The 14,176-nt window shown below is 36.7% G+C and overlaps 1 protein-coding gene and 1 pseudogene across 2 annotated transcripts; both read right to left on the bottom strand.

Moving 5' to 3' along the window:
- Window positions 1–48: 48 nt before the first annotated feature.
- On the bottom strand, window positions 49–1,882 carry LOC104598068 (pentatricopeptide repeat-containing protein At5g66520 pseudogene; annotated as a pseudogene). The gene has a single exon (XR_016085442.1). The product of XR_016085442.1 is annotated as a pentatricopeptide repeat-containing protein At5g66520 pseudogene (transcript).
- A 4,896-nt stretch (window positions 1,883–6,778) lies between these two features.
- LOC104598069 (emp24/gp25L/p24 family/GOLD family protein) lies at window positions 6,779–12,466 on the bottom strand. The gene is made up of 4 exons (XM_010259966.3): window positions 12,017–12,466; window positions 11,715–11,924; window positions 7,255–7,331; window positions 6,779–7,099 (listed from the first exon to the last, which is right to left on the bottom strand). Exons 1-4 carry the CDS (start codon window positions 12,218–12,220, stop codon window positions 6,955–6,957), a joined length of 636 nt encoding a protein of 211 aa, XP_010258268.1. The 5' UTR covers window positions 12,221–12,466; the 3' UTR covers window positions 6,779–6,954.
- Between the last annotated feature and the right edge of the window lie 1,710 nt (window positions 12,467–14,176).

The following is a 14,176-nucleotide window of genomic DNA, read 5'->3' as shown; positions in this document are numbered from 1 at the left end:
AATTTCTATCCATAAAATAAGTTAAAATCACTATAAAAAATCCACCTATGAAATAAACCTGGCGATGGCAATATAAACATGGTCAGAGATTTTTTTTCACAATTTGGGATGCTAATCAAAGCAAATGCTAGACGAGTTCTTCCCTTTCCTCTAATTCTACGGTTACCAGCACCTCTGTATCTGATGGTTTTGGGGCATAGCCTTCCAATCTGGCCCGCCTTGTGATCTCATCAACCATCTCATATATAGCGACTGCATCCTTGTGGGTAGAATCTCCTGCCACAAAGTCATGGATGATTCCATCAACTTGGATCCAACTACGACCTGGAGGCTTTCTCACACCCATCTCAGCCATCTGCTGCCTCACGGTAGCAACATCACGCCACCTCTTACCAGTCGCATAAACATTCGACAAAAGTACGTAATAGCCTGCAGCTCCATCTGGTTCAAGCTCTGTCATCAACTGTCGAGCAACATGGGAAGCCAGCTCTACGTCCTTGTGAATCCTGCACCCACCAAGAAGAGCACCCCATACAGCACCATTTGGCTCCATGGGCATGGTTTCAATCAGCTTCTGTGCTTCATCCAATAGACCTGCACGACTTAGCAGATCAACCATGCAACCATAGTGCTCGATCCATGGCTCAATGCCAAAGTCTGTAGTCATGCACTGAAAATAATAGCGGCCCTCGTCAACACGCCCTGTATGGCTGCAGGCACAAAGCACCCCAATAAATGTTATCTCATCGGGCTTAATTCCTTCTTCTGCTGCCACGCTTTGCATCCATCGAAAGATACCAAGAGCTGCTTCTCCGCACCCTTGCTTTGCAAAACCTGTGATCATAGTTGTCCAAGATACGGTAGTTCTATGTTGTATCTCTTTGAACACTCTGTAAGCTTCTTCAACAACTCCGCAACTTGCATACATGTGTATAAGCGCATTATTTAGAGATACCAGTCGCTGTTGGCTTCTGAAAGGGAAAGCCTTGTCACTGTACGAGTGAATCCACCTCCCTGTTTTCAAGTCTCCCAGTTCAGCACAAGCTGATAATGTTGCTACCATTGTCACTTGGTCGACTTCCACATGGGCCCTCTGCATCTCCCGGAATAATGCCAGGGCTTGGTTGCATCTCCCAGACTGAGCACAGCCGGCGATCATGGTCGTCCACGAGACTGTATTTCTCTCCGGCATATCATCAAATATTCGCCTTGCAGCATCGATGTCTCCATATCTAAAGTACCCTGCTAGCATTGAATTCCAAGTCACAACGTTCCTCTCTGACATCTCATTAAACACCCGACGGGCCTTGAGAACACTAGCGTCCCCTCCGGCTATGGCGTACATATTGAGTAAATTTGTCTGCACGAAAATGTTAGCGAATAACCCATTTGACAGAAGTCTCCCATGTAGCTGCTCCCCTACCCTCAAGAACGAAGGTCTCGCACAGGCATTGAGAAGGAACAAGTAGGTGAAAGTATCAGGTTTGGTTTCCGTCGATTCCATCTTATTGTAGAGCTTTACAGACTCGTGCGGCGCTATGCTGCAAGCATAGCCTCTGATCATCTGGTTCCATACAATGGTACTCGGTTTCCTAACCTGTTCAAAAGCTTTCTGGGCATGGATGAGGTTCCCAGAGGTGACACAGAAAGATAATAGCTTGGCAAGGATATAGTTCTTCTGGGAAAAGCCATTTACTACTATCTGTGCATGAATTTGAGTGAGTTCATTACTGCTTTTGCAGTTCTGAAGCAGAGAAAACAGAGACTGTTGTAAAGCTCTAGAATTTGATAAAATGGGCGGATTCACCTCAGCCAAAAACATATGTCGGCAGCCAAATTTTCCAGGCCTGAATTCTGATGCACTTTGGGTCTTTGAAATTGCTTTGATGAGCCATCGTAGTTATTCTTTATTTTTAGGGCATATTCCTGAAACCTCCATGAAGTTTCTGACAACGTTGCAAATAGACCCCTCCGTTAGAATCCGTTAACATTAGCAATTAAAGTGACCAAATTGCCCAAAGAAACATTGAATTTTCACTAATACCATCAAAGTTCAAGTCCTTGATGTCAGAGGCACGATAACGGCCTCTTAGCGGCCATGGCATAATGGCAATGGATAGCGGGGCAGGTGCTCCATTTGTGTGGCCCCATGAAAAATAATTAGAAATTTGTTGTCTTTAAATAAAAAATTATATATATAAACTTTGTTTAAGTGAAACTAAAATTAAAAAGAGCACAAATTAAATTAAATTGGTCAAAATTCAACTCAAACATTATTTATTGGGTTACACGGAATTTGAATGGATTTAAACTATTATAAATAAAGTATAAACTAAAAAATTTATATTAAGTTTTGTTGTGTTAATTTTTATACTTTAATTGGAACTTAAATGGGTTTTAAAAAATAAAATTAATATTTTATTTTTACATTGTTAGATAAATTGGTATTAATTGTTAATACTATTATTTCTATAATATTTTATTACTTATAAATTTATCCATAAATTTATTTTATAAATTTTATTAGATTTACTGAAAAAGTATTTTTTTTAATTTGAATCATTTCATTTGTAAAAATAATTTATTTATAAATTTTAATAATTTCATTTAATTCATTCTATAGTTCTATATATTTGGATTTATATACATACATCATTGAATATCATACCCTATTTATATCTTTAAATTTCAATAAATGTTTTAAATAATTCAATTATTGAATTTAAACATAACAGGTTAGTTAATAGGTCTTTTTTCGTAGCTGGGTTGAGGACAGATTCAACCTCCACTATGTAACAAAACGGACCATTGTTGTTGTTCCAGAAAACAGTGCCACATTAGCGTCATGTAGGAAAAAACGGTGCTCCAAGAAACAACCTTTTGTTTAAAACTATTTTTCCATAGAAAACGGTGCTCCAAGCTACGTCTTAAAAATCGGGAAGACATGGCTTGGAGCAACGCTAAATTTGGCGTTTCCTGTAGTTGCAGCTTGGTGATGCTAACAGGGCATTTATGTGGCAGTGAATAATAGATAGAAGTGCAGAAAACATTTCCTAAAGCATTGGTACTAAACAAAAAAGGTTGTTGTTGCTTCAGGAAACATCCTACCTGGCAACAACGATTCCAAACAAAAAAAGGCACTGCTTTCTGAGAAAATGACGCTCCTAACCATACATCAGTAGCACTAAGAATACGGTACTGCAACTGCAGAACCGATGCCAAACATATACTAAAGCAATTTTGCAACAAAAGAAAAAAAAATGTTGTTAAGATTGGCTACAAAAGACATCTAAAACAAACAATATAGACCAAAGATGAAACATCTGAAAGCCTCTAGCTTGAAACAAACTATGAAGGCTTCTAAAAGCTAAATCTCAAAATTGTGTGCGTTGATTTCTCTTCAAATGCCAAAGTACTTTTGAAATTCTCTCTTTGCTCTACAATGGCTTTTTTTCCCCCAAAAATTGTGTTTTAATGGGACCAAATTTTCTCTCATGAAACCAACCTTTTGGAAACCGAAAAATCCGACTTCAAGACTATTGTTCTCTACAAAGATTTAATGGAGTTTACATTAAATATGAGTTCTTTTGACAGACGTTTTAGAAGTAGTTATGGTGAATTAGGAGAGTGATTGCACTTTACAAAGGAATTGAAACTTGAAACGTGAAAGGAGTCAAAATGCGAGCCCTGTAAGAGGGATTCTCCGTTATTCTCCCTCTGGATAAATCACCATGATTCTCTAAGTAAGAGGAATTAAAAAATAAAAAATTCAAAAATATAGTAATAGAGATTCTGGAGCAAATTTTGAAGTGGAGGAAGGTGATACGTGGTCTTATCGCTTTATGTATATAATATGAATATATATTTTCTAGTGAGTGCATCCCCCATATATACCTACTCATAACACCCCAACCGTGGCATACATACATGATATTTACAAATTTATATCCTATATTTATACTATTACAAAAATTGGGAATGGGGTCTTAGGTTTTTCAAGTCTTTCCTTAATTAAAGTACTCCTCTTATTGAATTTGGTTCCTTTTTATTGTGAAGGCAAATAATGTAATTTGAATATTATTTTTCATTTTAAGGTATTAATTCACATTCTCTTTTATTAAAGTGTTTTTATTTGGCATCATTAAATTTCATTAGTTAAATCCATACTTAATAATTTTAATAGTATAAAAAACTATATTTTAAAATCTACGCGAAAATAATGCCCTTTTTCCACTATGAAATTCAACCATTTGGATCAAATAGGTCAACTCATAATGCCATAATCAAATAATAAAAGTTTAAATAGATAAAAATAAAATTTAGAAAAATAAAAAATAGTATAAAAATTTTATGCATCTTTAATACTATATATTAATTATCATCATCGCCATCATCCAAGCCTTATCCCAACTATGTTTCGTCATTCTATTCTGTTTAATGCCATATTGTCAAATTATGGGAACTTAAATCATTTCTAACCACTTCTACCCCAGTACCCCTAGCCCTTCTACCCCCTTAAATTTTCAGTACACCAATTCTTCTAATGGGTGTTGTTTGGTGGTCTTCTATGCATGCGACCAAACCATCTTAGTTTGTTTTCTCTCATTTTATCATCTATTAGACCTATTCCTAGGTTCTTTTGAATTATTCTGTTTTTGGTTCTATCTTTTCTAGTTTTTCCACTCATCATACACATGCCTACCATACTCATTTTTTGACATACTATTTATTGATTTTCCAACATTCTAAACATCAGTTGGAACCACATTTCCCTCCCAATCAAACAAATTAAACTTGTGATGCCATAAATTGAATAATAAAAGTAATATATATTGTAAAACTTGTAAAAAATGAGCATGTCTTTAATATTAAATATTCATCATATTAAACAAAAATGTGTAAAAAATGATAAATATTATTTAATAAATAAAATGGATAAAAATACCAAAAAATAAATAGAAAAAAAAGAGAGAATTAATGTCTTACCAATAACATGTTGATCTAGTCAAATAGGTTAGTGGTTTAACACTTTGACAATAAGGACATCTAGTTGTTGACCAAGTCAATGGTTTTTTGACAAAGTGGTTTGAGTTCAAGCATACTATTTTGATGGGCTAACGGGTCAATAAATCAAACTATTCAATTCAATCACAAGTTGAAAAACATTGATCTAAGCTACAATTAAGAAGATTTAAAACTGGGCTCTTAAGTTGAAACTTAGCAAATCCTATTACACCATGCTCCGATTACTCATCTTTGTTTCATGTTCTGATTAAAAAGAGTTCAGTTTTCTTTCTCACAGCATGTTGCAGCTGCACATTAGGAATATCTCATGTACTTGTATGTTTTCATTTATGGGGAGATGTTCTCAATGCATAACTATAAGTAGTATTTTTGAACCGTTGCTGACCAGATAGTTGGACCATTCGGCCTTGGAACCATCTAGGAAATCGGTTCTGTTTTACCCTAAACCTGATCCTTAGCCAAAAACTATTGAATTGGTAAGTGATCCATTGATCTAGGTAGTCAAATCATCGACCTGTTCAATGGGTTTTGGCCATTTTTTTTATTTTAATTATTTCTTTTATTTTTTTAAGTTAGAATTGGCTGTCCATTTGAACTAGATGGTCGAACTATCAACTTGGAAACCGGTGGCCATAATAGTTCTAGTTCCAGGTCGATTTTTAAAACTTTGACTACAAGTGTTGTATGATGGGTGTGAGGACCATTTTGTGAGGAAATTTGGATTCAAATAAAAAAAGAACTAAAACACAAATATAAAGACATGTTGGGTTCAAATTGGGTTGGGTTGCCAAATGCATTTCCCTAACATTGTCCTATCCAATTTTTTTGAGGTTGGGTTCAAGCTGACCCGCCTATGTTAAAACCTTGATTGGAGCTACTCCTAAACCAACCCAGTTAGGACAAGGCTTAGATGATGAGTCCAAATTTCCTCTATAGGAACAAAAAAACTTCTAATGCAATATGAGATTCAAACCAATTGAGTAAATATTTACAAAATTGGTTTTTAAAGACCCATCTTAATATGTATAGAGGAAGGATGATGCAGTATAAAAGGAGGCTAATAAGTTCTATGCAAGTTGGGACCACTACAAGACACGTAAGAAGCAAAGATGATGCCACCGACCCAACTTATTACGAAGATAGTATCAGCACAAAATTTCTATCTTAGTTCATATTTACTAAGTTAGTGTCAACACAACTTCTATTTTAATTCATAATTATCAAGTTAACGTCTCATTGTGGTTTCTAAATTTTTGTTTAATTAGGACATTCTTTTTTAGAAATTAAAGTAGGATTCTATTAAGGAGTGGTCTAATAGATATTAGGAAACTTTCTTGTAGGAGCCATATGGGTGTAACTCTATATAAAGAGTAGATAGGGCAAAACTATGACAATTTTTGGTTGATTATCTCTTAAATATTCAGTGAATAGTTGTTCTTGTTTATTTTGACTTTGGTTATTTTCTTTAAAGCTTCTCTTAACATGATTTGTTTCCGAATTGCACCAACTTCCAACATGACCAGTGTCCGCACATCTCATACATGGTGGGTCTCAGTCTTATGGTGAGATGTGCGGAGAGAAATCATGTTGGGACAGTTTGTCTTAGATGATAATTGGAACTGCCAAGTTCCTTGATTCCTTCCAATAAGTTCATTTCTGATCCGTCCTTTTTAGCTTTCCCACTCAACCATCTCAACCACGGTCTAGTATCGTCAAATTCCAAATTGTCTAGTTAAACATGGTCAATATTCAGCATGCACCTTCCCAATTAGGATCAAGATTGTAGAAAATGAAGCTGGGTTGTGAATCGAACATAGTACATATTTTCAAATTATAAATGTCTGCTTTTTTCTGGCCTATTCAATTGATCAAAAAGATATATCACCATTGGAAAAATAGGGAAAATTGTAAAAACCATTTATAACAGATCTAAAGGAGCTTTTTCCTCCCAAAGAAGGACTTCAAATGCCAGATTTGCAAGCCTGCCACTAATAAGCACACCATGAGTGAAAAAATAGTCAACCAATCCATTTTGGAGTTTGCTTTTCCGTTCAGCTCTTGTATTTCCTCCTCCCTGGAAGGCCAGAAGAAAAAAAAATAAACAAATGAACAAGCATATAGTAGAAATAGAATAGCATATGGAATAAAACATTACTCGTGTGAAAGAAATCAAGAACAATTGTCTATCTACAGAAAAAAGAGAAAAGAGAAAAATTCCATATTTCTTACCTCTCACGGAGATAAAACATCTCCTCATGAATGGATTCAACAGTGTCTTCCAACTTCGTCAGCTCTACTTCCATCACCTAAACAAGAAAACAACAGTAATTGGATTCCAACCTTGAAGGCTATTAATGTTGGTAATTGACAAGATTTCTCCAAATATGCCAATACAGAACACTTCTAAAAAGAGTAAAGAGGATACACCATTGAAATTAACAAGGGGAACATTCCCAACATTCAAGGACAATCTAGGTAATTAAACAATAAATTAACCAAATCATCAATTCTGAGAATGTGGTAGAAATCATTACCCAAATCAACATAACGTCCAAATCAGATCAAAGATGAAAGAAGTCAACATGATCTGGAAAAGAGAAAAGAAAAAAATGTCAAATCTTTCTGTTCATCCCTTTTCTATGTAGTGCACCAACCATGTTATTTGCTGATCTCCAAGTCCATGAGAAGGTACTCAGTTCACATAGATGGTTGTTATGGAGTTAACATGGATAGAGAAGTTAACTCATGGCCAATCTAGAAGATCCCCTATCTGATGGCCAATTTATATCTACCATATCATTCCCCCACATTGTTGAAATAGAAGAGGTCATCTATACAGAAACTGTAGGTGACCTTCTAGGCAAACCTATCTGTCCTATTGCATTTCCCCCCTCCAGGTGGATGACAGAGATGCCCATTGGAAATACAAAAATGAAGACTAAAATGAGAGGTAGAAGAGCAGATTGCATGGGATTCAGAGATTAATTCCACTAAATATCATACCATTGGAACCCAGATTTGGCAAGCCCATCCATGAATGCAATGCAATTGTTTTTCTGTGCCCAAGGCTGAATGAATCTATTAAGAAAAAACATGCAAACTGCCTTTGCTATGTTGGGCAATATCCATGTACCCCTATTCCCTCCAACCCTAGCCCCTTCTATTTGAATGGTACAGATCAATTTGTGCCATCTAAAAGAATTCCTGTATTTTTTTTTTTATTTGAAGAGAATACAATAGTTACATGTTTAGGATGGTTATGTTCAATCCAAATACAAAACAAGAAAAAGGTGCTAGACCTTCTCCTCTTCATATCCCCCAAACAAACCTTTTCTACTGTTTCGAAGAACATCTTCTAACCTCCTTAAACAGTATCATGATGATGTTTGGGATAACTCCCCATATAACAATACATTTTGATATTAGCCCCTCATTCTTCCAATATGCTTATAGGTCAATGTAATATTAAACAAATCCGGGCACCACAGTGGAGAAATCCTATATGACAGGTACTAGTAATTCAACACCATTGCTTTCTTTGTACAATCATAAAATCTCAGGCTGACAACTGTGAAAACACAGGTTAAAGTCTGAGAACATTATTTTGTGCCAAAAAAAATGTTGAACAGTATCCAGTGACTAATCCATTGGCAGGTTATATCTAATACCAATTGGGATCTGCTTCCTAGGCCTTAAACTCTAAATGCTACATGTTCATGTGCACAAAAGCTTATCTAGGATTTCTTCATCTCATCTGAACAACTCAACGACGTGGAAGAATGGAGCAAATACTCCTTTTGAACTCAAGACAATCGTTTGGGCTATGCTTTGACAAATTTGCAACTAGATTCAATAGGACAAAATTCCTTAACAAAACCTAAAACTAACTTGTACTTGACGCAAACATAATGAACACATATATATTAAAATGACCAAATTGCACAATTCATCTGTAATTTAAAACAGGATAAGGGATGCAGAGTTGGTTTACCACAATCTGATGCACTAAGAAATAAAATTAGAAAATAACAATAGAAGCTAGGTAAGATCAACAAGGACAAATGCATCATCATAAACATACCATTTTAATTGCAAAGTTCCACAAAAAATACTTGATTCCTGTTGCACATTTTTTAAGCTCAACCCACATGTATGAGAGGGCAGATATGGCACTTGGACCAGTGTTGTATGGACTCTTCTAAAATGGATACAAATTCTGCATTAAACAACCATCAGATTCGGACACTTGAGGAGACTTCTTTGTATGGTATACTTCTTGTTTATTATAATAGGTTCCATTTGTTTTGACAGAATGTTTCTAGTTAACAGAGACAAACTCAAGCAATCATCTATTGGTTTATGGAGATAGAATTTACAAGAATGGGAACTTTTTACTATATGTAGTGCTCTACTTTTCTCCTTTTGCAAACTTGTATATGTATTCTATTCATATTAATAAAATTTGATTGTTACCGATAAAAAAAAAAGATATGGAAACTTTTTCTAATAGTAAATATTGATTTTGGATGTACCAGAGTCCGTGTCTCTTCTATTGCCAAGTCAGACTCAGTCTGATTTTCATGTCACTGCAAGAGGAGCTGGGAAGTCTTCAAAGCAGTTCTACATGGACATGGGAACCAGAATTCAACACATATCCAGGAATCCAACTTGGCAAGACAAAGAAACAAGGATTCACAAAAGTGTCTATAGAAAAAGTATAATCTATTAAAATAATCCATTATTTTGTTATTTTTAGCATTAAACTTGTAGAAAAGGTCTGAAAAGAGTATTTTTGTTACTTAACAACATTTTATAGGAAAAATGGCATTCGTTGTACATATATCAGAGTTGTCCATCTATGTTGAATAAGCAAGGAGAAAAGAAAAAAATGTCACATAAAAGTGTTCATAAAGAATTCATGGAGTGTCAGAGTCCAATATGTGTCCAACATAGACACGTCATCCATTTAGGAGAGTCCATGTAACACTGCTCCAAATTAAGAGAACTATTAGGTCAAACCAAGTCTCTTAAACCAGCACTACAGTGCCCATCCAATGATAATGGGACGTGGTCTATAGGTGGAGGAGACAGGCCTGGTGATTGACTGCATGGCAGAATCAAGAAAGGAAAGTTGAAATTTGAAAAGAGATCAGATTTCATCTTCACAAAACTTGTACTCACAGTGTCCTCACAATAATTGCAGCTGTGCCCATCCAATGATAATGGGACGTGGTCTATAGGTGGAGGAGACAGGCCTGGTGATTGACTGCATGGCAGAATCAAGAAAGGAAAGTTGAAATTTGAAAAGAGATCAGATTTCATCTTCACAAAACTTGTACTCACAGTGTCCTCACAATAATTGCAGCTGTGCATTGGGAACAGCTCCGATTCTCCGCACTTGTATGCTTTCATTAATGGGAAGATGTAACACGGCTGGAAGTGTTGTGAGGAAATTTGGGTTCAGTTAAAAAAGGAATTGGGATCTGCTCCTCACACTGATTTCACAGTCACAACCCACCTTGTATTTGGAACATCTCTTATGAACAAAAACATACAAGTATGGGAGATGTTGATAGCTGCTGTGAGGTTGGTGTGAGGAGCAGATATGAACTCTTAAAAAAATGGGTATCCCACCACATCTCCGCCCCACAACGCCCCACAGCACATTCCCGCCGCATATTGGGAACATCTCTCGATGATGACATCATCGTAACTAGTACTATCATCCGGAGATATTCACAATACACGGCAGGGATGTGCTGTGGGGCGGAGGTGTGAACTCGGGCACCACACAACTTTTCGAAAAGGAATACCTTTTCAGAAAATCCTTTCAAAAGTAAGCTAAAATCACTCTTTTAACCAACGTTTTGTTCTAAAGGGAAGATACGAGTCCTTTATTAGGGCACGGCCATAAAGTGGACATTCTGATGATTACTCTCTATTAGGTGAAAACTGAAAAGGTGCCACCACATGAGGCCCTTTCTGCCTATCCTGTATCCAATACTCCATGAATAAAGAAGAGTTCAGTAATAGAGGACATTATTAGTCCTCAGCTGAAAAGAATACCTAGAATAGAATAGTAGGGTTCCCCAGTAGTTTCAATTTGAGAGCCACCTTGTTCCTTCCCCTAGGCAATCCCCTCTGCACTTCAACACGGACCAAGCCACCCTGTATGCGCATAGGAAGTCTCAGCTCTGAAACCTAAATTGTTGGGCGTGGCCGGAAATTCACATCACCAACTCTTTACCAATTAACTACATATTAGTCTGATTATATCAGAGTGAAATATACTACGGTTATTTAGAGCTAAATTTTACATTGAAAACTTCAACAACATCCAAATCCCTTACCAGACATTCCTAATTAATTCGACATGGAGGAATATATGCTCCAGGAAATAAGACTCCCTATCTCCCTTTCGTTATTGTTTATCAATATATTTTTTTCCCCTTCAGGCCAAGAGGGGGATTCAATTGGTTGCCTACGTGCTAGCATCTTAGAATTTAATCAGCGATTCAATTTTTTAGCAACACACCCAGCCACATTCACTTTCGTCGAAGGTACAAAATTTTCAGAGATTCGGTATTCGTTGAACAAATTAAATGAAGCAAAACAACGAACTCGTTTAACAGGAAAAACGTGAAAGAAGTGGAAAAGAAAATGATATAAACAGAGCAGATATTTCTTACATTGAGCTGCTCTTTGTTAGCTACGTCAGGCCAATCCTTGGCAGCAATTCCGATCTTCCACTCGAAATCAACCGTCATTGTAATCGGGGGCTTGTGCTCAGGAGCCCAAAAACATGTCATGTGGTCACCGGCCTCGGCCGCAGTAAAAGCAAACTGTCCAGATTCCACATTCTCCCCAAAATGATAATTGTTGTTGTAAGTGGAAGTAACCTGAGAAACCCATCACCATATTCACTTCAACCCAAAATAAATATCCCTAATTGCATAAGAAAATCGAAAATCTGAATTCGAAATCTTCTTACTCGAACGGTAACCTTGTGTGAATCGGGCAAGGGGTGCCCCTCGTTTGGATTAATGATGTTATACTGCCCGACCGACATGGTGTTGCTCTTGATATCTTCTGCGATGCACTTACTGTGACCGGATTGTAGATCGAAACGAAGCGATTGAACAGCAGGGAAGAGAAACCCTAGAATAGGAAGCAGAAACAATCCAGCCCTGCCCATCGTCGTAGATATCCCGGATTAACAAATTATAATACAAAATGGAGACGCTCGATCGCTTGAATGACGATAAGATATATTAAAGAGAAGACTTGATAATACAGTTTAAAGGCCTTAGCTCTGCACATATCTAAATAGAAAGGAAAAAGGCCTTAGCTTTGCAACTCTGCATGTACAAGATCTGTTTTTTCGCGTCGCTGAGGGCGAGAAGAAAGAGAGACGAAGACCAGACGAACGTTGTTTAAGGCTACGTCAGTTATATCGTTAAGTAAACCCATGCAATATTGCATGGGGTTATCAGTTATGTATTCCATAAATTTGGTGAAACCCGATGGGCTGGAGACCAAATTGGGCTGTGCTACCCATCCTCAAGCCGTCACGTCAGGGTCCAATATATATTATTTTGTTATATTTTATATATAAATATTATAGCATGATACCCAAAATACATATTAAATAATATTTTAATTTATAAGTATAAAATGAATTCATATGCATATTATATGACATAATATAAAATGCTATATATTTTGTATTTTACACATAGGAACTATAGGCCCGGCCCAGGCCCAGGCATATGTAGGCTTGGGCTTGGACTTATGTAGGCGTGGGCTGGTCCCGTACAACCCAAATGGCATATTATATGACATATGTTTGCTAAGCTCATCACCAACACCAAGCATCGCATCCTTTTCTTGTAACGAGGCCTTCTTGAGGTCCAGGCGTCCAGCTCCATAATTAAGCTCGTAAGTTAAAGTTCATGAAATCGATCTTCTCACGATTTGGTGATGCACAGGTAGATCTAATTTGCTTTTAGCAACAAGTTAAGCGGAGTCCTGACTCCTGACTGCTGAGAGTTTGATTGGTTCGAGACTCGAGAGTGGCAAACCCAGCTGGAGCCTGGAGGTGGGTGCATCAGCATTGGATTTCAATTAGACCCGGTAAAAAGTTGATCCAATCCGTGAATCCGAACCAATTCAACCTAAAAAAATAGGGTTAGGCTTTCATATTTAACTATTTGAATGTGAGAATGACTAGACCCGACCCAGAAAAATTGGGTGGAATTGGGTCATGGGTCAACCCGTTGACTCAATTGTCAAGTCTAATTGGGATTATTTATGCATTGTTAGAAGTTTTCACTCTTTAATTTTTTGTATTTAGTCTTTACTCTTTGTTGTTTATTCTTTAAATTGTTAAATGTTTAATTTTTTTTATTTTATATTTGGAATTTTAAGGTTAATTCTTTTAATTTTGACATTTTTATGTAGTTTTTCTTTATTTTTTAAATATCAGATATTTTTTGAGATGACCCGAATTGACCCATAAATCAACCCTAACCTGAATATTTAAGATTAGGGTCTAACATATGATAACCCAATCCGAAATTCAACCCGACCCAAAATCAACCCAAAGGGTCTTCACCCAATTCGAACCGGACCCATCCAACCCAATTGCCAAGTCTAGTTTCGATTGATGTCGCTCTCTCATGCCATGCCTGACAAGTTTCGCTTTCGCAGCAGACCAGCCATTTCGAGGCAAAACTGGTCCTTGAAGATCCCCTCTAGCTTATTGCTAGTGTTGCTCCACTGACGGGACGGGTGCTTGGTTTGGTTCCCATCTTCTTCCTACGCTTCACTTCCATCCATTCTTTAATTTCAAAACCTTTGTTAGGTAATTCTTATTCTCATTTTGGTAGTTTACCGATGTTGATACTTTGTTTTGATCTGGTCTTTATGTGATTCAAATTAATACTATCTGGTTTTTGTCAACTCTATTTTTTTAACGGTTTAAATCTAACATAGAGCATTTCTCTTGGATTTATCTTCCCATGTATTTGATGCATGTGGAGAAAATGCATCTGGATCATTATACGAATGCATTAGACCGAGCCGGGTTGGACTGATATATGTGCACACGCCCACTATGCCGTATCGTGCCATGCACATAGGTCCAGGGCCC

This window comes from Nelumbo nucifera, chromosome 4 (assembly GCF_055504915.1).
Source record: "Nelumbo nucifera cultivar China Antique chromosome 4, China Antique-T2T, whole genome shotgun sequence".
NCBI lineage: Eukaryota > Viridiplantae > Streptophyta > Magnoliopsida > Proteales > Nelumbonaceae > Nelumbo > Nelumbo nucifera.
This window is presented reverse-complemented; position numbering and strand designations above follow the sequence as displayed.